The following is a 26,273-nucleotide window of genomic DNA, read 5'->3' as shown; positions in this document are numbered from 1 at the left end:
AAACTGTGTTAAAGGTACCACCCCCTCTTCGGTAACTTGCCTTTTTCTCACCAACTATTATCAGTATTAAATCCCAGTGTCTACCCTGGTGACTCACAAACAATGCACACAGGCACCTGCCTTCCCTGCCCTTCTTGCTGCCCCCAGGGCTCCTCACGTCTAGGAAAGTTTCATACATGTGCGTTTTCCATAAGGTGCTGATGAGAGATAAGAGCTCATCCTGTTATTTCTGCATGGAGTGTTTCCATTTTAGAAGAGCACCGCTCAGGGCTGGGATTAAGAAGACACAAGGGACACAAAATTTAAAGACCCCAAGAGTGAGCCTTTCCTTAAAGTCTACACCCTGGGGGCCTCACTTGCCTCACTCTAGTGCCTGCCCTGGTAGCACCGCAGGAGAGGAAGACGTCTGATGGGTAGAGAAGTTGGTTTAGGGAGAGCCTTTCTTGCAGTTTTCAAATCCACGTCCCCTCCCCTGGAAGACGGAGAAGGTAGGAGCTACTCCTGCACCCTGACACCCAGATATGACAGGCTCTGCTGGAGGATGTCAACGTCACCAAAGAGGTAAATGCCCAATATAACATCCAGTCAAACACAAAATGGTCTCTGGGCTCCATTCTGGTCCTCAGTCCTTTGACTGTGGATCCTAAAGACACCCTTGGGACATCAAATACAGATCCAAAGACTCCTCCCTTGAATTCTGTCCTTGAAACACGACTTACTCAGTTCGGTGAGGATGGGGATCCTTCGGTACTTTGATTTCCCGGGATTGTCACCGAAGCACCGAGTACACTCTGTAGACACAGACAGCAACAAGGGAGGAATGAGATGGACAGATGCAAACGAAGTGGCTTGCGACACAGACAAGGATGCGGAAGCACACCGTGGCGCTTGGCGCTTTATCTTAGCAAAGTGACTCTCATGCCCAAATCCCAAATCTTTCTCTATATTTAGAAAAAAAATGGCCTCAGCCTCTCCTTTCCAGAAGTTTGGTGTGTGTGTGCGTGTGTGGGTGGGAAGGATGTTTTCTAAATGGCACTTCAAGTGAATTACAAAAAGGGTGACGTTCTCCCTGTAGTTGCTTATCGGCAGCCTAAGTTACATCCAATTATTCTCTACCGACTGGGAGCGCCAGGTGACGGCTCAGGCAGGCAGTGCCTCAAACCACATCCACTTGCTTGTAGAACTTTCAGGAAACCGTGAATAAATAGGAGGTGCTGCCCCAGGAGAGCTTGTGGAGACACAGCGACTGGCTTCCTGGTGCTTCTGCCTCTTTGAGATCCTCTCTGGGCTGAGGGTCTCCTCCTTCTTCAGCAAGACTGTCTCTGCCTCCCAACTCTGGCTGGCTTTCCCAACCCCTAATGTCTTGGGAGTTCCTTAAAGACTGGGGTGGGAGGTCACGGGGCCTCAGTCTTTGCATTCAGTTCCTGCCTTAGGAGGTGAGGCCCTTCATCTCCCTCTGCGAGCCTCGAATCCCAAGGAGATTCCATGCCCGGCTCTGGTCTGGAACACAGCCCTAGCACGCGCGGACAGGTGAGGAGTTTCAAAAACAAGGATGACCCCAGAGTTTTGGTATCCAAGTTAAACCCCCCCAAGAAAAGGTAAAGAAAGAAAAGGGAAAAGAGAAAGAGGAAACTAGGATACTGATTTTAAAAAAAAACCAACCAAATCAAACCAAACACATGATGATCTCATCAAAAGTTATGCTTTAAAACTACTGGTTACCTTTCTTGAACTTTTCTGAGAATGCTATGTATGTAACAGGGAAATAATACTGTGAAAGTTAACATTTTGCTTGTCATTCAGATTCTCTGCTGCCTTGAAGAAGGTGAAATATGTGGAGGGCCTTTTGTTTCCCAAGCCAGGTAAGTGGTAGGGGAGGGTGGGTGAGATGAGCGAGTGGGTCAGACAGACAGCCTGAGAGACAGACAAAGGGACGGGGGTGGGGAAACTGGCCACTGAGATGGGGACGGGGAAAGAGGAGATCCAAAGGGAGGTTCTGTTCCCAGATAGAATGCTACGCTCTACAATATAGTAAGCTCCCTACATACAAACGAGTTTCATTCCGAGAGCACGTTCATAAGTCCAATTTGTTCATAAGTCCAACAAAGTTAGCCTAGGTACCCAGCTAACACAATCAGCTATATAGTACTGTACTGTAGTAGGTTTATAATACTTTTCACACAAATAATACATAAAAAAACACAGAAAATAAAGAAATCCTTTTTTATCTTACAGTACAGTACCTTGAAAAGTACAGTAGTACAGTACAATAGCTGGTATACAGGGGCTGGCATCGAGTGAACAGGCAAGAAGAGTTACTGACTGGAGGAGGGAGAGGAGGTGGGAGATGGTAGAGCTGAAGGATCGTCAGGAATAGGAGACGGAGGGCAAGCTGCAATTTCACTCACGCCTGACGCTGATGGCACAGGTTCTGGTTCCTTGCTGGAACCAGATGCACGTTCTCATCTTTGGAAATTCGCAACTTTAAGGTTCGTATGTAGAGGACTTACTGTATTTACCACCTCTTCCATCTCCCCAAGAAATATTACGTAAAAGAGCCACTTCTTGTTAATGCAGAGTAGAGCTGAATAAATTTCTGATTGCCACTAAAATTCTGAGTCATGCTTCCAGGTAGATTCACGGTAAACACGGAAGCACCACAGGAGGAGCCCAACACGTGTAGTTTACAGTTAGAACTAGAAATGGCCTTAGGACTTTAGCAAAACCCTTTAGCTTCAGGTGAGGAAACAGAAGCCCCGGGGGCTAACCTCATCCACGCATCTATTGAAGAGGAGGGTTTGCATGGTGTCTAGAGACCACATCTCCAAACTCACTGGGAAATCTTATTGCTGATGGGATCTGAATACCTTCAACTGTTTTTCCTAAACAAACTTCTGGGATTTTCATAATGCAGGGAGACTTGGGGAAAATGAGATTCTACTTTATTCTCAGAAACGTGCAAGATGCTTTATCTGCTTTAGGTACCTTTCCTTCCTTCCTTCTTTCCATTCTCGTTTCCTTCCTTGCTATCCTCCTTCTACAAATCTTTAAAGAGTATCGACTGCAGACTAGGCCTATGAACAGTCCCTGTCCCGGTTACATGCCATATGCTGCAAATACAGAATGTTTTCAGATAGCGATGAGTACTGTGAAAAAACCCAACTTTCAGGGGCTAGTGAGTGACCTGGGGAGGTGACCTCAGATAGGGTTTGAAGAGGCTTCTCTGACATTGGAATGTCATCCTGAGTGATGAGCAAAAGCCATCCAGACAGAGGGAATGGGATAAGGAACTTAAGGCAGGAAAGAGCCAGTATAAACAGACTGGAGAAGGAGGAAGTTCGGGCTCCCTACTGGCCTGAAAGACCCTACATGATTTTCCTGTAATTGTCATGAGTCACCATTACAGGGTCTAAAGGAGGAAACTGCCATTATCCAGTAAATATTTGTAAAAGATCCCTCGGGCTGCTGTGAGCTAGGAGGTAAGAATGACACCACGGTGCCCTCAAACCTGTGAATTAAGTCGAGTTAGACCACCTTTGAAGATGAGGAAACTGACTAAGGGTCTACATGCTTTGCCCAAGGCTACATGGTTTGTAAAGGATGGATGGGTTTTCACACCCCAATTGGCACCAAGCTCAAAGCCCATGCCCATGCCCTTTATATATTATATATGTATTAAAATACATAAGGTTTGGTTGACAATTTCAATAAAATATTGAGATCAGTTTCCCTGAAAGGGGAAAATTCCCCTTTGAGCTGCACTTTCTGATTCCAGTTCCCTCTAATAACGGGCTTGGAATATCCTGACTTTCAGAGTCAAATGTTCTTACTGGATAGAGACAGGTTCACATCAACTGATGTAACTGCATAAATATCTGCTCTGACACTGGCTGGAGAACAGCGACAGAATTTCCGCCTTAACTCCATCTTTTCTGGTAGAGCAACGGTTAATTTGAATATGTATCAGATCATAGCCTGGGTACATTTTACTAATGTCAATATTTTTGCTACCTAGTAGTACACAGTATTATACCTGAAATTCTTCCAGGCTGGCAGGGTGCTATTACAAAAGATTGCTTAATTGTAGATTACTACTGTACGTTTAAATTTCAGGAGCATATTAAGTTGTCAGACTTAATTACTGTTATATGTTTAGATTATGCCACAGATTATTTAGTTCAGTACCTAGGTTTGCCAACCTGTTCTTGTGACGTGACAGGGCAGCAATTAGAGCATCAGTGAGAAACCTGAAGTTTTCCATGGGGATGTCCAGGAGGCCTGGTCCTTTGGAGAGCCCTCCTTCTTGCTGTCCCCCCACCTCCAGCATCCCTTGGTGAACCACTGTATGGAATAGCCTTGGCGGTCCTAGATGGGTTTTACGTGTAACCTTGCCATGACCATGAAGATGTGCGAAAGCCTGCTGAGCCCACAAAAGGCTCAGCAGATATCTCCGAGTGAGAGCTCTCAGTTTTGGTCGTATCGACATTTTGCACCTGCGCACCGTAGGATATTTAGCAGCATCTCTGACTTCTACCCACTAGATGCCAATAGCATCCCCCCAAGTGGTGACAACCAAGGCTGTCTCCGGACATTGTCAGACAACCTCTGGGGTCAAAACCGCCCCTGGTTGAGAACCACTGTCTCAGAAGAAGGGAAAGAAATTGCTCAGCGTGGAAGATGTTTTCTCCCTCCTGGCAGAATTTCACAATCCTTTATACTGATAATTCTTGCAGGTGGGCATTCCCATTGCCACCTGCTTGGTATGCTGCAAGAGGAGTATTAGTATGAGAGAGGAAGAATGGTTAAGAGAACCAAACAGGCTTCCCTGAGGGTTGGGAATTTCTACGTGCAAACTCCAGGTAGATTCCTGTGATGCCGGAGTAATGGGTGAGGTTTCCGAGTGACAGTCCTTGGCTATGCCTATGTGCTCAGAATGTGACTTTACTGCTGCTACCTTTGTTAGGTAGCACAGGAGAGCCTGTCTGGACCTCTATTTCCTGTCACACAAATGGGTACGATGACATCCACACAAGGAAAGGTGCCAGGTCTACACAATACGTTCTTCCCTAAACTTTCCCTTTTGTCGTTGGGGAGAGCACGCACTCATACTGCATGATGCCTCAAACACTGTGACGTTCTTTCATTTTCTCTTCCTTCTTCCCAACCCTTTTCCCCTCTCTCCTGTATTTCCTCCTACCAATCCTGTCAGTTTAGCAGAGTATGTGACACATACTAAATCAATATATTTTTGTTGAATGAATAAATGAGTAAGTGAAAGGATGAGAATCACCAGATATAAAAGAAACCAGAATTAAAATCATAGGTTTATATCTTTTTAGCCTGTATAGGATGTGAGATTTAAAAAAATGATAATAGGAAGGACAAGTCACCCGATGATTAGCTAGGTGGCTTACGGTGTTGTCAGCTTATTACCCTCTGCTTTTACTGAGCGGGCATTTTCATTTGTACGTTGATGATACTGCCTACACAGTGAATACTTTTCTGTCCAATTTTAGAAAGTTGCAAGCATGATGCAAACACACACACACACACACACACACACTCTCAACCCACACACAAATCTTGTGTAAATCTGAGTGACCCTAATTGCTAAGCTAAGGACTGACATACAGAACACAGAGGCATTTTTATGCATCTTCAGATTAGCTCAGCAGAGGTATGGCTCACACTTCCTTAGTCAGGATTTTCAATGCACTTTGATATTCAGGAAGTGCATTGCTATTATTATTATTTATTTATTTGCAAAACACCCTGAAATCCTGGGTGCTGAGTGGTGTTTGGTTGTTTAGTGAGGGTCTGTGAAGTAGCTGGCTCACCCACCAAAGACTGGACTAGATTATTTGTAGTCTAGTCCACAAATAGTGTGGTAGAATAGTGTGCTTCATCCTCTCAATCACAAAACTAAGAATAGTAACTTGAACACCTACAGGATCCAATGAGAACCGATTAACAATAATAATACCTGTTGTTAATGATAATAAAATACCAATGGCTATGCTCACTGATATTTGATTCATAACAATAACAGCACTTAAAACTCCATGATCTTCTTTAAGATGGGAAAAAAACAGTGTTATGTGCATTCCATTTAGAAGATGGACACCATTTTTCATTTGACTAGGATTCCCAAGGACTGAACTGTCCACTAATTCTAGTACAGAATTCTCAGAGCTGGACGGGATTTTATAGGTCATCTGGCCCAACCTCTCCTCCTCTCCATCATTAAAGTTTTTCAGAGAGGAGTTAATTCTTCCTGATCCCATTCTCTCTAGCCTCTTCCCGTCAGGGTATTGTTCTTACGTGGCTCTGAGGGTGTCTGGGCTGAGCAGCTAATCCGAAGTGATCCGATGTTGAGTGTGGCCATGATAGGCTCCATGTCCACCAAGGTCGGGCTGCTGGATGACTTAGATGGGGAGGATAAGACAGCACACATGGAACATTCCTCTATGTTGACTGCATGGAGGTCTCCAGAATAGAGCGCAGATCCCTATTGAGAGAAAACCAGGTAGATGGTGGTGGCTTTTTGTGGATGATGCAAGTTTTTGAGCCAAAGCCTTCACTGACTTGGTTTTAAGACTTAGTTACCTGATATCTGACACTTTTATCCTTATCGTTCATGAATATCTGAGCGTGACTAAATTTTGCAGATCCTTTCTGAGAGCAAGTCTGGATGAGACAAAGTGGAATGGAGAGAGGGGAGCCTAAACCCACTTAGATGACTCTAGTGGAAGAAAAGAATCAGAGTAAGGGTAGCAGTGGTGAGGGAAAAAAAAAATCACAGAAGGTCCAGATCTAAAAGCCAATTCAGTGTCCTCACAGTTTTGCTTGTAGGTGACTGCATTTGTACCCTGGGTTAATTAGCAAAGTGGCAGTTGCTTCTTTTCTTTGGTGGAGAAAAAGGGATAGATTTGATCCCACCATTAGGTGGCTGAGATGCTAACACTGGCAATTTCTAACACTAGCTGGATCTGGAGACTCCTGGTCATTTTCTTTCCTCCTTTTCTATGGACTAAAGTAAGTGGTGGTGCAGGGACATTTATGGCGACATTTAAAAAAAACAAATACAATTTGCTTCTTCAGACAACCGTTTCTGAAGAATATTCCTAATCTGTTGCTAGCATTATTTCTTGAAAAATCAAAAGTTTTGGTGCATTTCACACTGCATATATATATTAATCCAGGGAAATGGTGGCACATGATGAGATACAGCCCTATGAAGGTTCAGAGCAAATACAATTACAACCACAATGCCACATATGCATAATGGATCCATTTCTCAGAATTCCTCCTTTTCATACATCTGTCAAGGACCACGTGGCATTATGTGTTCCATAAAAGGCGAGTCTCCAGAAAAGATGAGAAAGTTAGAGCACAAAGGCTGGCTGGTATCAGCTTAGGCTTAGCCATTAGGTCAGAATCGGATTTAGAAATGCAAAGAAACTCTATTACATAAAGACCATAAACATGGTTAGTGACATAAAACATGAAATATGTCTGGATTTAAACCCTAGTCCTGCTACTTACCTGCCATGTAAACTTGGACGGGTTGCTTACTCTCTCTGTGCCTGAAGTTCAGCATCTTTAAAATTTATACCATGGGGTTATTTGGAGGGTTAAATGAGTTAATACGTGCAAAATGCTTAGAACAGTTTCTGGTACCAGTAAGCACTGTATAACTGCAAGCTATTACTGATTTATTATTATTATCATTATTAATCCTAGTACTGTTAGTATTATTATCATTATAAATATTCACTATCCCTTACTGTGACACTTACAGGCAGAATGTATATCTGGGGAAAATTCTGGAGAAATCGCCATTCTCTCTGCAGGTAATCCAGAGACCCAACGAACACAATGTCCTTCAGCTCCTGACGGGTATAGTTGCTAGCTCTCAATGGCATTACAAAATTCCGAAGCCCCATCAGTGTTGAGTGGGCATCTCCAAAGACACATGCCACAATGTGGTTCCGAAACTCATGTTTTGACTTCTCAGTTCGTTTCTAAGCATAAGCAGGCCACAGTCTGGTCATTTTTTAGAAACAAGATGAGAGTCCCTTAAAGAGGGCTCCTTCCCCACATCCCAACTCTTCTAGGTCTTTACATTCACACTAGCACTTTCATAAGGATGATCGGATTTTGCAAATTACTCATAAAAAACATGGAACTTATCCACTATGGGACAATTAAGCGATGTATCTTTTCCGGGAGTTCCTTCTTATTTCGCTTTTTCCAGTTCTCTATTAGCCTGGAGTGCCTCAGTGCACACTCAGATCGGCATCATTGAAATTGTGAAATCATTGAACCAAATGGGGAAAACAGCTCTCATTTTCATTACATGCTTTTAGCCTCGTATGTGCTATAGTACGACTCACTGAAAAACTAAAACATTCCAAATCCCATTGCTAAACTTGTCTTCTAGTGAGCCCTGAAAAACCCCAAGTTGTACAACATGCTGCAGTTTTCAGTGGATTTTCATACATATGAAAATATACATATTAGCTTGAACCATATGAAACTGCCTTATTTCTGGGTCAAAAATGGTTGAATATTGGCAATTTCATATGGCCCCACCTACTATACTGCCCAGATTCAATAGATTCCAGAGTTGAGAAAATTTATCATGAAAAGTGCACAAAATAAATGTGAAGGTTACAAAAGTTCCATTTGATCCCAAACATTTCAATGTGTCTCATACTCTTATCAGCATGGCCAGTTTTTAACATCTCCCCTATACTTTTAAGTTGAAGACAAAATAATATACGTGACGGATATTTAGATTAGGTTTCCCCACATTCATAGAGACTTTTAAAAACAATAAGTGTAGCGTTTAGAGAAAGGAATGATATTCCTGTAGGAAACTTATTTTAAGTCTCTGTGATTGATTTCAGGGAATGAGTCAATGTCTTACTCTCACGGTGCTGGGATAGGTAGAATAAGCACTGATTTTGTACTCTGGTAGTCATGAGTGTATGACCATAAACAAACTAGTTAACCTCACTGACCCCTAATTTCTTTGTTTAAATGGTTTAAAAATAAATAAAAGTTAATTCTGTTGTGGAAATTAAATAATATATTGAAAGTTCAGCGCTCCTCCTTAACTGTTGTTCAATAACTATTTAATCAAATCTGAATCTCACTGAATTCCTAGCTTTTCAGAGGAGGACCCTTGGAAGCTGGTAGAGAACTTGTTAAATATATTTACAAGCACTTCCTGTTTGAGTGTGTTCTACCTTCCCAAGCACACGAAGATTCAGAATATTTCAAAGGGATGTATCATTCATCCTTATGCCAGTTTTTTGCTGGGTTAAAGGACAAGCTTCTATGAAACAGGGGCTGCTGAAATCTAACAGGATAAATAAGTCACATCTGACATCTCAACAATTAGAGTTTGTCCAATTAGCATAGACTGGGAAATAGCATAGTTTGTCCAATTACCATAGACTGGGAAATTCCAAAGGGAATGGCCCTGTGCGGGGAAATGAAGCTACTTGTCTGGAGAGCCTTTCTACAGAGTGATATGAATCTTAACCAAATCTATTGAATAATTGTCTCTGGCTAATTCGGTTAGTTTTAACTTGAATAATGAAGCCTCCAACAGTATTTAATGTAACAGGCCTGAAGTCCAGAAATTGCTCTTCTAAGTAGACCTAAACAATTAGGAACGAGATACATGGCAGAGTGCTTATTAATGGGCACAGCTAGAGAGGCAATTTCTCCAAGGAACTGCAGCACAAAACTGTCTCCCAACTGAGAAAGATGGTGGCTTTGGGGGGAAGGGGAGGATGCACTATTTGCTCCAAGTAACAAATCGACAACTTCCATTTGACTTCTCTGCAAACCAAACCAAGTTCAAAGTTGGCCCAAATTTTGTAATCTGGACATTTCTCCTCTACAGTCACAGTTTCAAAACTCTTAGGATTTCTTAAACTAGAAGCCCTTCTAAATTTATCAGAAGACTCAGCTGGTGTTCTGAACTATATTCCACATAGAGTTGCTCTATCACAGCAACCTGTCTGCGGGCTCAGTAAATAGGGTATAAGAAAATGTCTGCTATTGCCATCTCTTGGTCTCTTGGATGCTTCCATCTGCAACCCCCTCCCAACCTTTCTAAAGATTTCCCTCCCACTGGAAACATGTTTGCCTTCCTGATCAACGGATGTTTATTTTGTTTCATTCAGAATAAGACATACTTGCTAAAATGGGGAGTTTCAGCAGCCCTAACAGTTTTCCAGTTGATATGACAGCTCTGACAATTTTGTACTTCTGATCAAATGATTGATCATGCTTTTTACAAAAATTGGAACATTTTCTGTCAGGACATTGGCACTGAGCTACAAAATTGTGTGTGTGCGTTTAACAGAAAAAAGTGAACTAAACTACTTTTGGAAAGCAAGAAAAATACAAAATTATCAATTAGTCACAGTTGAACACATTATATAGGGTTCTTACAACATGCAAACATCTTTTATTAGTTTATTTTTAACTAAAAAACTCCTCTTTTATTACTTAAATTTACCAGCTACTGCTTGCAGGCAAGGTAAACCACTGAGATTATCCTTGAGTTTCCAACTCTGGAAAATGAGAATAGATGGGGATCCAGAATGCAGGTATCAGAGACTGGGATAATATGCAAGGCTTTTGCATCTTGGTTGCTGGCATTTTAGTGAGCTGAATTAGTTTGTCTCCTTAAGAGGACAGAGACAAGGACAGGATTCTAACATCCATAAGGGTTCCCTTATGCTGTGTGGGGTGGGAGGACTGAGCATTTTGGAGACACATCCTTTGCTAATGTGTTTAAGTATAGCCACCTTTAAGAAAAAATACTATAGAAAATCCAAACTTTAAAAACTAATTAAGGGAATTTTTATTTAATTAAAAAAAAGAAAGACCACAGAGTTCTTGTAAATAGTCTGTTCCCCTGTGCATTTAAATCAATTAGATTTACTAGCAAAACAGCAAAGTTTCAGGAGAACATTATTCTGAATAACTGACTCAGCTAAACTATTAAAGGAGGGGAAAAGTAGTTGGAGAATCTGATCTACTTATTTTAAATCCCGGCATCATATTACCCACATGGTCCTTGTCAAATGCCACATCTGTTATTCTGCGTACATTCACATGGCTCATGAGGTATGTTTTTCCTTCAAAATTCACAGTTTACAAAGAGAAAGGGCAGGTGCTTATGACTAGTGGAAGGACATCATCTACCCTAAAAGGAGCTTTATTTTACCTGAGATTTGGTACAAGATCACCTACCAGAATCATTTTGTCCAAAGGGGTGGCTTTGCACCAATGAAACATGCCACTGCTATCAAGGAGGTCAGACTCTCGCTCCATTTCATATAGAAAAGCCCTAGATACGGAGAATGGAGAGTTAGCCTGGGAACACTTGGGGCTCTGGTGTAACAAAGCATGACGTCAAACTCATTGGAGCCTCAAGCCCAAAGTGAAGAATAACATAAGGAAAATGACCTCGGGTCTATGAGACCCCCAAATAAAGATGCATGTCTGAAGGACACCAAGGGCTGAATGTCTTCACAGCTGAAGACATACTAAGCACTTTGGGCAAAAGCCATCAAGAATTGTGTGTATGTGTATGTGTGTGTGCACATGTGTGTGTGTATGTTTAACAGACACACCAGTCTCTCTTTTTAACTTAGATTAACTGCCTTGAGGGTGGTCACTTCTGCTCTTAATTTTGCTACCGTTCTGATGCTACTGCTGCTTGGGAGAAATCATGAGAGGTGTTTTGCGCACCTGAATACAGAATTTAAAAGGCTGTGAGATCGAATCATGAGTGGTATACCTCTCTCCTGAACCTGTTTTCCTCTTGTCTCCTTTCCATACCTTTTCTTATGGGTCTCTTTTGAAACATCCTTACATATTAAATACATTTTGCATCCTTTACAGCTTCCATCACTGGCCTTCATTTGACTAAAATTTGCTCAAACCTTGGTATAAGTCTCGGCAAAGCCTTCCATGTGATCACCCTACATTGCCATCAGGCACAATGCTTGTCATGTCATGTATTCAATCACCAAAAGGGTTGGAGGAGCTTTTGAAAAATCCCACTCCCATCCCAAGGAATATATATGTGCTTGTGAGAGGAGAAAGGAAACACTTCAAGAATCACAGAGAGGTTTGGGTTAGAAAGGACCTGTTCAAGTCAAGAGAATCCAGGCATAGACTGCAGAAACAACCTCAAATCCCAAGAGCTTAACCCAACACAGGTTATTTCTCACCCACACTATGTATTTTACTGAGGTGAACAGGTGTCTCTGCTCTACACAGCCATTCAGAGTCTTAGGGGGACAGAGGCTCTACCATCTTAAGGGTACACCCCCTGGAACATGCATCCTCCTTGGTCATTAAGGCAAGAGAAGAGAGAGAGATGAGCCCAGGCATTTAACTGCCTTGGCCCAAATCGACAAGTCATTGCACCTCACATTTCATTGGCCAGAACGAGTCACATGGCTCACATTTCATTGGCCAGAATAAGTCACACATGGCTCACATTTCATTGGCCAGAACCAGTCACATCGCTCACATCTCATTGGCCAGAATGAGTCACATGGCTCCTGCTGACTTTATAGGGCTGAGGAACGTGGGAAGCATCTGAAATATCTGCTGAGCATTTCTGTCTCTTTCAGAGACTTTAAAGAACACCCCTTAGTTTAAGGATAAAAGTCAAAGAGCTAACAGACTGTAAAGCTGACACTTGAATATAATGCTGAGGTTGAGATTACTGGTGCTCACAATGTCCAATTTTCCTTTCCTGCCTTAGCAGATGGGCGGGTTAGGTGGGGCCACATGATTCATTCTGGCCAATGACATGTGAGAAGTGATGGCTGATGTAGGGAGAAGCCCTCATGTGATTCTTCAGGCTCCCTCCTAACCTGCTGCAGAAATGGCCAGCCTGAGTACATGAGTGACTATGTGGAGCCGAGTCCCTGCCTCCTTGACCTGCGCTGGGCATGTAACATGAACACGAAAGACACCGTTGTTGCGCTAAGCCACTGAGATTTCACGGTTGTTCCCACAGCATTAGTCTGCCCTATCCTAATACAAATACCTTTTCCAAAATGCACGTTCCATAGTATTAGCAGCTGGAGAAGTCCCGAGGAAATGATTTCTGTAAGCAAATAAATTTTTAGAAAAGTATCCCCTCTTTGAAATTCACCCCACAGCTTAGCATATGAAAGGTTCTGAAAAGCCTTGCAAAAGAGATATCCTTTAAAATTTGTATAATCCAGTGTTTTTCACACACTTCTTTGATCACAAAAACTTTTACTATTTACTTAGGTACTTACTACTTAAAAACATCTGTTACTATGCCTTGAAATGCCTTTTCTGATGTACTGTACTATGTCACACTATAGGTTCAGTCCCAGTAACCAGTAGCTTATGACAGCATTCTCCTGTGAGATTTTACTATACATCCTGGGACTAATATGACCTATTGTTCTTTGTGCTGAAGGGTTAGGGGTTTTCCCTGTGAATTAATACAGGTTGTTATTCAACACCTGGTTCAAAGACTCAGATCCAATGTAAGTATTTTGCTCTCTTTAACCAGGTTAGTTTCTAAACTACTATCTGAAGTCATACTTTTTCAGACAAAGGAACTTAAACTTAGATCGACATCAGACCTAAACTAATGGGATAGAGAGAGGACCCAGACAGAGAAGCTGTGGTGGTAGACTTGAGGCACTGGAAAAGGGTTTAGAAAAGTAGAGAGGCTAATTGCTAATGAGATCAGCCAAGGACTAGGTGCAATCCTTTATTTTCCTCTCCATTTGAGACCTACCTACAAAGTTAGTGGATTCTAGTCATCTACCTAGGCAGAAGATGTTGTAAAGTTAAGCCTCAAGGTCAGCTTGACCAAAATGAGTTATCTTGTTAATTCAAATTAACAGCTTTTGGTGGTTTAAATATCCATAAGTCATGAGTCCCAACTCAGCATCCTAAAAGCCACACAGGCTCTCTTAATGGCGATGGCTAGACAGGACCAGGGTGATGGCTTTATGCCAAGCTTGTTAAGGGGAGCACACCAAGACCCTAGTCTGGTTTTGATTTTTATCAGGATTTGGAGAATTGCTGTATTACTCATTCATAGCAGCTTGTTTCTCTCCATGTGTAGTTTCCTAGACACCGTCCCTCAGGTGTTGATATAATATACCCAAGCTACCTTCAGGAGGTGGCTTCCTGCTCTCTGCCCTCAGCACCCATGTCTACAATAACTGCCCCTACTTTTCTTCTGGTCACTTTCTTCAGCTTTTTTGCCACTTCTTCTAATGCTTCCTTTCCCCGCGCCCACCCCCCATAATGAATAAAGAGTCCTTGGTCTGGAAATGAAAGGCCCTTTTGGCAGATGGAAGATGATCTTCTCCTAAGCACATTTAACTTGACTCAGAGTAGCAAATAAATCACTGTACACTTTTCTATCATAATAAAAAGCATGATCTATGTAGCCAAGATGTCACAGAAAACATCTTTCTTCATTCTGATGTTATGGAAAACAGATATGCCTTAGAGGAAACACCTGCTGGAGACCTGCATTAAAGAAAAGGCTGGAGGAGACCCACTTCATCATAAAGGCATCCATCCAGTGTCCTTGCTAAAGCAAAACCTGATGCGATTCAGTTCACCATCCCTTAACTAAAGCTCCCTTCTGCCATATGCCTTGCAAATGACATGATCCTTTCAGAAATATACTTCCCTAGAGAGACTAATAAATCATCTACGAGAATGTGCAGTGCTAGCAGTCTTAGAACTTGGAAACAAGGATTGTATCATAAAGGCTGACTCTACTGGAGGGAAAGGTAGCCTCAGGTCACCATCCAGGTCATTCAGGGCAAAGAAGAAAAGCCACATCTTGACCACAGGGAGAAGCCTCTTGGGTGAGGGGGTCTTTCTGTATAAGACAGCCTGGGAGAAATAAGGTGGGAGTTATCAGAGAGTGCCCTCGGCAGGACATGGTTGGGGTGATGGTGGGGTTGGTTCACTGGTCACAAGATAGGCTTCTTACTGTCCGAGCAAAGTGTGGTACCTTCCCTGGGAGAACCGAGGCAGTAACGGACCTTGAAACGTCCTCAGCCAGGTCTTGCCTTCCACCTTTGGAAGCCGATAGGCTGAGTGTGCTGCGTGAGGACCTGTGGATGTGCAGAGCCATATGTGAAGGAAGCCGCCAGCTCTCTTTGCTGACAACTGCCTTCTTCAGTCTGCTTTGACATTCATGAAGCAAATGTCTTGTGAGCACAAGCTTGGACACAGCCCAGCTAAGGAAGGCAGGCTCCTTTCCTCTCTGCTTTCTGGAACCATTCTGAAGAGAACTTCTATTCCTCCTGTGCCCATAGCAACTTATCTTGTATGAATCCTATCAGTTAAAGGAAAATATAAATGAAGCACCGTGTGCCTTTTGTTTCCAATGGTGGCGCCCGATGAGACAGAGATCCAGCCATGCAGGGACACCTCCATTAAGAAGGTGGGGGGGGGAGGGGTTCCCTGGTGGCGCAGTGGTTAGGAATCTGCCTGCCAATGCAGGGGACACGGGTTCGAGCCCTGGTCTGGGAAGATCCCACATGCCGCGGAGCAACTAAGCCCGTGAGCCACAACTACTGAGCCTGCGCGTCTGGGGCTTGTGCTCCGCAACGGGAGAGGCTGCGGCAGTGAGAGGCCCGCGCACCGCGATGAAGAGTGGCTCCCACTCACCGCAACTGGAGAAAGCCCTTGCACAGAAACGAAGACCCAACACAGCCAAAAATAAATAAAATAAATTAAAAAAAAAAAGGTGGGGGGTAGGTTTCAGTGCCAGGTCAGGAAGCGTGATTTCCTAGAGTGTAAGTCTGCTTCCTTATTTCCTCCAACAAACAGACTTGACTCAGATTATTCTTGAAAATGATCCACCAATGGATGAGATCCTCTCTTTCACAATATCTATTAGAAAGCTCAAAAAGCACCTACAGTTCCTTTTTTTTATCTTTGCAGGTCTCATTTTTGGATGTGTTAGGAAATCCTGGCATGTGACCATTCCATCTGAAAGCTCTTTAAAACTCCACAGGTGGCTTGTAAATTCTTAGGAGTTTTCTGGCCTGGATGCAGAACAATATATTTTTTGCTCAAGACTTGAGGTGAATAAAAACAATATGTTTCATCAAGTCTTAGCACAGGGAGAAGGACAAGTCCCTTGGCTGAGTACTGGGGAGGAGAGGAGGGATGTGTGCCTGTTTCCAGGAGTTTCAGGGCCCTTCTTGGTTCAGTCTTTGGAAAAATCTCTTGCCACTGCCTCTTGAAAGCAGCCATCAAGTTCCCACCAAAAATGGAGGGAAAATTCTCAGTCCCAGGATGCCTCTGGTGCCACTGAGGATTCTGGATCTTGCAGGCTACAGCTGCCTTCTCCCCAGGGACTTTGGCGCAGGTAGTGACAAGGCTATGACTATTTCACACTTAACCTGGAAATAGTCATTTATCGTCAGTTCTGACTACCACCTTTTGTGTTCTGGGAAAGAGGAAATCACCTAAAATTTAGGAATGTGAGGGCACGCTGTATAATCTCTGCTTCCCCCCACCTCTCTCTCAGACTTACACACATATACACACACCTCTATACACATACACACACGCTGTAGTCAAACTTCAGAATATGAGTCTTCATGGTCACATTATGATTTCATTTTTCTGGGTTTCACCTGGATGCCGCTTACTCATTACAAAGCATTATTTTTACTTTGGAGGGAAACTTAAGGCGTAAAAATGTGGATTACTTTTTGCAGCCCATTCGCCTAGGAACCTGGGCATGGGCAAGTGGAAAAGGGCTCAGGACCAAGCAACCGGGGAAGGAGCTCGGGAAGGTGACGGGCACAACTCACTTTCCCTGTTAGAAAGGGCTCTGCGATCACGTCCTTTTTGACGAGAAGGGGAAAGGGCGCACCAGGCTCTGCACCGCCCACCCCCAGCTGGACCAGGTCTCCCTGCTGAGACTCCTTTACCGGGTAAAAAGTGAGCAAGCCTGCCACAAAATCTCATGGGGCGTGACATACGTTGACAGCAGGCTGGTTATCTCCAAAGCTCCAAGCCCTCTTGGTAGTCATGTGGGAAACCTTAGGGAAGGAGGGGAATAAGAAACCCGGGGGTGGGAGGGATAAACTGGGAGGTTGGGATTGACATACACACACTACTATATATAACACAGATAACTAATAAGAACCTACTGTGGGCTTCCCTGGTGGCGCAGTGGTTGAGGGTCTGCCTGCCAATGCAGGGGACGCGGGTTCGAGCCCTGGTCTGGGAAGATCCCACATGCCGCGGAGCAACTGGGCCCGTCAGCTACAACTACCGAGCCTGCGCGTCTGGAGCCTGTGCTCCGCAACAGGAGAGGCCGCGATAGTGAGAGGCCCGCGCACCGCGATGGAGAGTGGCCCCCGCTTGCCGCAACTAGAGAAAAGCCCTTGCAAAGAAACGAAGACCCAACACAGCTAAAAATAATAAAATAAATAAATAAATAAAAATTAAAAAAAAAAAAAGAACCTACTGTATAGCACAAGAACTCTACTCAATACTCTGTAAATGGCCTATATGGGAACAGAATCTAAAAAAGAGTGGATATATGTATATGTATCATTGATTCACTTTGCTGTACAGCAGAAACTAACACAACATTGTAAATCAACTATACTCCAATAAAAATTAATAATAAAAAAAGAGAAACCCATTGTGGGGCAGCTAGGGCAACCGACTCTGCTGGTTGGCTTAAGACTCTGGTGTTCCGGACAAGAGACTTCAGTACTAACACTGGTCACTCGATGGCCAGAATGGGGATACTTTTCCCTGATAACCTGAAAAGCTCCTAGAGAGAGAGGAAGAAGGGGGAAGGAAGAATAAAGCCTTGAAACGCTATGCCCAGAACACCTTCCATACCTCTACGTTTATAGGTAATTCTGGCTGATGTTCAATGGAAGGAAAGACAGTTGGGTGGCTGGAGCCCTGGAGGTTTTACGACAAGAAGGTTCCAGTAAATTGTATCTTCTAAATTCCCTCTTGTTCCTGTCTCCTAATTCCTGGCATATACAAAATCTTCCCTAAGTTATTGAGGAATTATTGACTTTAGTGGTAAAGAGTGTTGGTATGATTTTTTAAAAATCTGAAAATGATATTTTAAAAAAGAGAGGTGTTAAACTTCAGGACATCATTGTATTCAGTGTAATCTTATTTCAGTCTACACAGGAGAATGTAAACTGTGTTCTAGCGTAAACCAAATCAGCTGTGAGTAGGGCGTTCTGTTTGCCTTTAAATGCTGCTTTCCAGATGGAGTCTATCAAGTCCATGGCCTCTGTTTTCCATGTTTACCATTTGAAATCTCCGCAAAGACATTTTTTCCACCCTCTTGCCTTAGAAGTTAGACCCGAGGTCAGAATGGCCCCGGCCCAGGTGAAGGCCAGAAGGGGAGGGTGTTTCCATTAGATAAACCCACATCTGAGCTCACACGTGACGGGTTCTCTGCTAAGTTTTGCTTTATTTCTGATGAGTGTAAACTGACAGATTCTCTGCAGAGCGTATTCTGTGAAAGCATTCATGTAGGCATCTGAGAACTTAAAATTGTTACCAGACGGGAGATGGAGGAGAAAGATAAAAAAGGACAATTTCCTCTTCCTCACCCATTCCCCAGATGGACCCTCATTTAAATCCCTTTATATTGATATTTTATGGATATTGCATTTGGGATTTCCTACAATGTGAGGACAAATGAGACAATACCCGGAGCAGCAGCTACTTTAATAAAGGCTGGAGTTTGTGCCCTGGGCAGGGGAGGCCAGGGCGCAGGGCAAGCCTCATCTCTCCTGGGAACGATTTCCTCAGCCAATCTTTTCACCATGAGGTTGTATCTTCAGGTGCCCTTTCCAACACTTTCTAAATATCAAACGACACAGTAAACACAGAAGTTGATCTGAATGAAAAATATTTTCCTCCCTTAGACAGTTTGGGATACAGTCTTCCCTGTTCAACGGACCAGGAGCTGAACGATTAAGTCAGTTATTCCGATACTTTTGATCTTAAAAAACACACGAGACAAATGCAAATTTCAGGCAAAAGACTATTACTTTTTGTGGGGAGATAACGGAAGTGGGAGATAGGAATTTGAAATATCTGAAAACTAGTTCATTTTTCATTGTATTGATATACTTTCTAAGGTTTTAAGGGGTTGAGCCTGGGTCAGAGATTAGGGTGACAAAAATGCTTTCCTTATGCAGTGGGGTGAGAGGCTTGGCCTTGACAATTACTAATAATAATACCCCCCACCAAAGACATTAGGAGTGGAAAAAATAGCATCCATCAAAATGTTACAGGTGTGGGTGTGCATGAGTGTGTGTGACAGAAACAGAAAGAGAGGGAGGGGCATCAAACTGAAAGGTACACAAACTGTGTAGAGGACATAATTCCAGGATACGTGGATACTACTGGATTTTTTTTTTCTGGAAAAAGGGTGTTATTTGTGAAGTCTTCTTATCCACATTCCTTAGTTTCTCTGAAATCCCAGGGGCTGAAGGTCAAAATGGAGACAAATTATTAGCATGCTGGTGATTACAGATTTTTGGAAACATTGGAAGGACCTAATGATGTGTCGAGGACCACAGACTTTAAAAACTTCCCCACATCTGGAAGCCACCTCTGGAGGGAAGCCTACGGAATAAAGGCATTCTGGGTGCTATAGCATTGTCCTTAGCACCCGTGACCTGTCAAGCAGCAACGGAGAGAATGGAGATGGACGCCACGTGGAATCAGTTGTGACACGGAGCCCTCCTCCCCCACTATGTGTTACAAGATGGCTATTTTTTAAAAGTGGCCTGCCTCGATTGAAGGTGAAAAGTTAGAATTAGTGGTCTCTGGTGGGAGGGAAATGGTTGTGGTTAGTGTCCTTTAACAAGAAGAAGTGATTAAAGTTGGGCTGTTTGTAGGGGTGAAAGGTAAGAGTCGGGGTTTTTAGGTGGGAGACAGGAGTCACAGGGTGAGAGGGAAGGAAGGTCTCGAGCACTGTTACTGAGATGGCCCCTGTGTTTTAGGTCTTTACATTAAAGATGAATGAGAACAATGGGAAAGGAGGAGGATGCCCATACTGCCTTGTTTGCCTCTGAGATTAAGTTTCTGCAGCACATCAAGTACTTGACTTTTCTTATGTGTGACTACATAGGTGACGTTCATTTCTGGATTTCTTGAAGCTGAGGTCTGTTGCATCAAGAAACCACCTGGAATGAGATATCACCTCACACCAGTCAGACTGGCCACCATCAAAAAATCTACAAACAATAAATGCTGGAGAGGGTGTGGAGAAAAGGGAACCCTCCTGCACTGTTGGTGGGAATGTAAATTGATACAGCCACTATGGAGAACAGTATGGAGGTTCCTTAAAAAACTAAAAATAGAACTACCATACGACCCAGCAATCCCACTACTGGGCATATACCCTGACAAAACCATCATTCAAAAAGTCATGTACCACAATGTTCATTGCAGCTCTATTTACAATAGCCAGGACATGGAAGCAACCAAAGTGTCCATCGACAGATGAATGGATAAAGAAGATGTGGCACATATATACAATGGAATATTACTCAGCCATGAAAAGAAACGAAATGGAGTCATTTGTAGTGAGGTGGATGGACCTAGAGTCTGTCATACAGAGTGAAGTCAGTCAGAAAGAGAAAAACAAATACCGTATGCTAACACATATATACGGAATCTAAAAAAAACAAAAAAGGTCATGAAGAACCTTGGGGCAGGACGGGAATAAAGACGCAGACCTACTAGAGAACGGACTCGAGGACACGGGGAGGGGGAAGGGTAAGCTGGGACAAAGTGAGAGAGTGGCATGGACATATATACACTACCAAATGTAAAATAGATAGGTAGTGGGAAGCAGCCGCATAGCACAGGGAGATCAGCTTGGTGCTTTGTGATCACCTAGAGGGGTGGAATAGGGAGGGTGGGAGGGAAGGAGATTCAAGAGGGAAGAGATACGGAGATATATGTATATGTATAGCTGATTCACTTTGTTATACAGCAGAAACTAACACACCATTGTAAAGCAATTATACTCTAATAAAGATGTTAAAAAAAAAAACAAACACCATCTGGATGCCCCACCACTTCCCCCTATTGCCTAAGGTCCAGAAGGAAACTTTGGGGAGTCATGCATTGCCTTCCCAAAATTGTCTACTTAGGTGCAGCCATTTATAGGAGGGAGAGAGGGAGAAAGGGAGACAGAGAGAGAGTGAGAGAGAGAGTTTCTACAAATTTTCTGGGAACCTTCCTATAATTTAAAAATCACCACCAAACATACAGACACCTAAATGTCTCCTGTCCCATGGAACCATGGTGTATGCTGATAAGTGAGTTGTGACTTGCATCTTTCTTGCTACGTCTCACAGCACAAACAAGATCACCCCATGGTCCACCACTAGTCACCCAGCAGGCAGAAGTGCATGCATGAAGAGGGCTCCATTGCCCTTGTAGACCAAATGGATGACTCAAAATAATGCATTGTCAAGGTTTTCAGCTAAGAAGCTCTGGCTTTTATAACCTAGAGTAAACTGGCATCTGTTTAGAATTATACGGATACTTAACACAAATATAAATAATATTTAACTTCCTGGTTGGTCATTTCTGGACTGTTCTGCAAGAATGCAAATTCTTTCTTATAATTTCTTTCTTTTCCCTATCAAAATATCCATGGAAAAAGATTCTAAGTTATGCATGAACTCTCATCACTCTGTGAAAGTAAAAAAACTACACGTTTTGTGAAATCTTCTCTCAACCTCTTCAATTTGACCATCTGCCAGGAACCCATTCTCTTTTACTCAGGATTCTAGGGCAAAAGTCTAACAAAACCACAACAAATTTCAGATGTCTTGATTTTATTCAACTCTTTGATTCTTTTATCTTCTATATTATTTTTTTAGTTTCAATGGGAAACTAAGATTATATAATTAAGGAGTCCATTGCACTTCACGGCACTCTTTATTCACCTCTATTTTTCCAAGCTGTTCAACACCCTTTTAATCTAAACTCAAAACTTTTAGTAAGAGTTTGGGATGAGGATTAATGCCTTTGCGAACTTAACCTCTGCCTATTATTTCCAGACATCTGATGTGATACTGGTCAACCTAACTATCTAGAACAGGATCAAAAATTTTTTTCTGTGAAGGGCCAGGTAGTAAACATGTTAAGCTTGCGGGCCAAGACACAAAACTGATATTATGTAGATATATAACAAGACCGAAAATAAATTTTCACAATTTCTCATTGATGATGTTCAAAATATAATAATAATCATAATAAATATATTTTTGTATTACAGATCTAATTTCAAAGGTATTTTGCTAAATTGGCATTCAAAGTTAGTGTTCTTATCATCAAAATCAATTGCAAATGTCCACATGTTAATGTTAATGAGATTTAATTCAAAGAGTTATCATCTTTGGAAATGTTTTTTCACACAGATAGGTAGGTACTGCCAAATACTGATAGTGCTCCATGAACGTATGATTCTAGTTGAGGATATTCATCGCTTAGAAGACATTATTAGACCCTTCTCTCGATATTTGCCTTTAGCATGTCATTATACGGCAGATTAACCACTTGCAATGGAAGGATAGGTGGAAACTCCTCAACTGAACAGCTAAATGAACTTAAAATACAGAAATTTCCCTTGCACTTGCATCAAAGTCCAAACAAACAAACAAACAGACACTACTGGAACTGAGATCAGAAAATACATCCATTGGAAATATGTATGGAAATAGTGATCACACCTTTTGTTTTAACTTCTGACATCATGGGAAATGTATAAAAGAGCATGACATTAGTTGTGATTCAAAGAACAAAAATTGTCATTTTAGTGACTTTATCATAAAATGAGTTTCATATATAAGCTGTTTTGTCTTTTAATTTTATGTTGATTTCTTTAAGGAAAACAGTCAAACCTTCAGTGAATGCCAAGTTTTGAAGCCATTTAGTGTTCAATAAGTGATCAAGGGCAGATCTCATTCAGAAAAATTTCAGTCCTGACCCAGAGTTCAAAAAATGACAATAAATCTTTACCACTGCTAAGGTCTTAGATGGCTTTGCCATAGGGCAAGTCAGGATATTCAGCTTCTATTTCTGAAAAAATTCACAGAAATAACAATGGTGAAGTCCATAAGAGCAAATGAAATTCACTGCTGATGCTATTGGCCCAATAACTCAGGATAAATTAAAATATTTTCCACAAGATACCAGCTGATGAAAAACACATACATTATATTCATACATATAATGAATATACATAGTCGGTACACACCTTGCATTTCACAAGTTTTATAAATTTGCCTATGAATTTCTGCTCCACATATATTTTTACCACTATCAGTTGTAATCCATCTTAGTAGAGTCTACTTCATATTGTAATGAATTACTGTTGTCTCACCTTTTCTGAATATATTTTCACGTGGTAATTGTGCCATGCAGACCATTCACAGAGGCTAATTATTCAGTTACTTCAAATTCAGCATTGGCTTCTTTAATAAACAACAATTAAACAGTATCAGTAACATTTATCGACTCATAATGAGCTAAGGGAAACCACTCAAAATCATTTGCCTTATTTTTGAAATGACTACTGATATGGCTTCTAATGTCAACTATTCAAGCAACCATTTTTGCTGAAAGATTAATGGTAGTAAACAATTTCATTTTCTCTGGACACATTTGTTGACTGCTGCAATCAAATACAATATAATGGGCTCACCATCAGAAGATGACTTCCCTTGCTTGGCTACCAAATGAGCCACTTATAAACAAACTTTGTTTGCAAATTCCGTTATGATGAGATAGTCTTTTAAATTTTTCTAACTGTTGTAACAAGTGCTTTTGAATTAGGAATACTGCGATAAGTGCCTAATCTGATACTGTCAATGTATAGTTCATTCATTTAGCACAGATACACTGTCACCGCAAATTCAACTGCTTTGCCATTGCAAGCCATTATAAAAAAAACAAGAGGTGGGCTGGGGATTTGGCCTGTACGATGTAATTTTCTAGCCCCCTGATCTAGAACACACCCTGACATCATGGTAAATTTTTGCATGCGTTAACTATAATTCTAACATGCTTGGTTTTTTGATTTACAGATTAAAAGTGGCAAATTACACTTGAAGAGAGGAGTTGCTGCAAAGAGATAGTTTTATACCAGCTTAAGTAATCATTGAAATTTTAATAGAAAGACAAAAAACAAAACTAGAAAAAGTAGCCATGGAGAAAAGCACTTCCAGATGGCAGTAAGGACATCCAAAAGTCCACTCTTTCATAAAAGCAATGAGAATACTGACAAAAATTCTCAAAATCAACTATTTCAGAACTCTGGAAAGTAGCCAGATGCCTGAAGCAATCTGAGACGTGTTCAAGAAAAATGACAGAATCTTGATAAGAACAGTAAGTTTTGTTGCATTTTAACTTGCCTATGCCCATCCCCCTCTCCCCAGCTCTACAGTAGCCTTGAAGTCCAAAAGCCTCAAAATCACAGTAGCCATGAAAACCAGCAGGCTAGCATCCACTGGAGAGGGAAGAATGGATTTGAACTTCCCCAAAAGCCCTATTCACACAAAATATCATTATTTAGCTTTCTGGCAGCTCCCTGGAGACACTCAATCACAGGACTTGTCTTTATTTGACCTGACTCCGAGCCTCCTCAGTGGGAATAGCTGGTTCCCCTGGGGAATTTTCCAAAAATGATGAGCAGCAATTGTTTAAAATTGCAGATACTTGAGGCAGAGATAACAGTGTGGCAAACAAGAGGCTAATCAAAATCCTTAAACAGAAAAGCTGGAGAATGAGAAGTCCATGGGGGTGGGGGGTTTGAAAAGCTTTTACTTATTCATTCTAGGAATCTAAAAGAAAACCACATGCATGTGCAAGGCTGTGCACTTGATACCCAGGAAACACCTGAGACATCCTTAATCCCTCGCATCTGGGTGACTTTGAGACTCTGCGCAAGAAGGGAGTAAAGGCTAAGGCAGAGACGTAAACTGATGGAGTGTTGAAGGCATTCCCCAACATGCACACAGAGCCCCTTGGCAGAGAGACTTACTGATTCAAGGCTTTTCAGTACTGTTAAAACGGCAACACTATCCAAACTGATCTGAAGTTTCAAATCAATCTCTAAGTTAGCTGTATTTTTTTTTTGGCAGAACTTGACAAACTGATTCTAAAATTAATATGGAAATTGAATGGACCTAGAAAAACCAAACAATTCAGACAAAGAACAAAGTTGGGGAATCACACTTCCTGATTTCATAACTTACTACAAATTGCATTAATCAAGACAGTGTGCTACTTGCATAAAGATAGATATATAGATCAGTGGAATAGAATGGAGGCCAGATATAAACTCTTACTTTAAGGGTCAATTCATTTTAACAAGGGTGCCAACATAATTCAATGGGGAAAAGAATAGTATTTCCAACAGATACTGCTGGAACAACTGAATATCCACATGGAAAAGAAAGAAGTTGGACCTTTACCTTACACTTTCTATAAAAAATTAACTTAAATGGATCAAAGACTTAAATGTAAAAACTATAATTATTAAACTCTTAGAAGAAAACAGGTATAAATCTTCAAAACCATGGATTAGGCAATGGTTTCTTAGATATACCACCAAAGAACACAGGCAGTAAAATAAAAAATAGACAATTTTGATGCCATCAAAATTAAAAACCTTTGTGGTTCAAAGGACTCCACAAAGAACGTGAAAAGACAGCTCACGGAATGTGAGAAAATATTTGCAAATAATACATCTGATAAGGAACTTGGTCAGGAAAAATAAATAACTCTTAGAATTCAACAACAAAGACAACCCAATTAAAAAATGGGTAAAAGGCTTGATAGTCATACAAATAACCAATAAGCATATGAAAAGATTCTCATCATTAGGCATCAGGGAAATTCAAATAAAAACCACAATGAGGTATCACCACACCCACTAGGATGGCTTTAATTAAAAAGACAGACAATAACAAGTGTCAGAGAGGATGTAAAGACAGTGGAGCCCTTACACATTGCTGGTGTAATTGCAAAATGGTGCATCAGCCTTGCAAAATAATTCAGCAGCTCCTCAAAATGCTATGAATAGAGTTATCACACAACCTAACAATTCTACTCCTGGGTATATATCGAAGTGAACTGAAAACATGCATCTGTACTAAAACCTGCACATGAATGTC

General features: G+C 41.7%; 1 protein-coding gene across 1 annotated transcript in view; it reads right to left on the bottom strand.

Annotated features, from left to right (window-relative positions):
* The window catches only part of KCNU1 (potassium calcium-activated channel subfamily U member 1), a 134,870-nt gene that overhangs the window by 15,052 nt on the left and 93,545 nt on the right, over nt 1-26,273 (bottom strand). The window contains exons 20-23 of the mRNA XM_061177379.1: nt 11,281-11,377; nt 7,800-8,024; nt 6,322-6,508; nt 720-791 (exon numbers count right to left, since the gene is read on the bottom strand). Coding sequence (XP_061033362.1) covers nt 720-791; nt 6,322-6,508; nt 7,800-8,024; nt 11,281-11,377 — 581 coding nt within the window. The remainder of the gene's footprint in view (nt 1-719; nt 792-6,321; nt 6,509-7,799; nt 8,025-11,280; nt 11,378-26,273) is intronic.

The sequence above is a fragment of the Eubalaena glacialis genome, chromosome 20 (genome assembly GCF_028564815.1).
Source record: "Eubalaena glacialis isolate mEubGla1 chromosome 20, mEubGla1.1.hap2.+ XY, whole genome shotgun sequence".
Taxonomy (NCBI): domain Eukaryota; kingdom Metazoa; phylum Chordata; class Mammalia; order Artiodactyla; family Balaenidae; genus Eubalaena; species Eubalaena glacialis.
The sequence above is the reverse complement of the archived record's forward strand: the minus strand, read 5'-3'. Positions and strand labels throughout refer to the sequence as shown.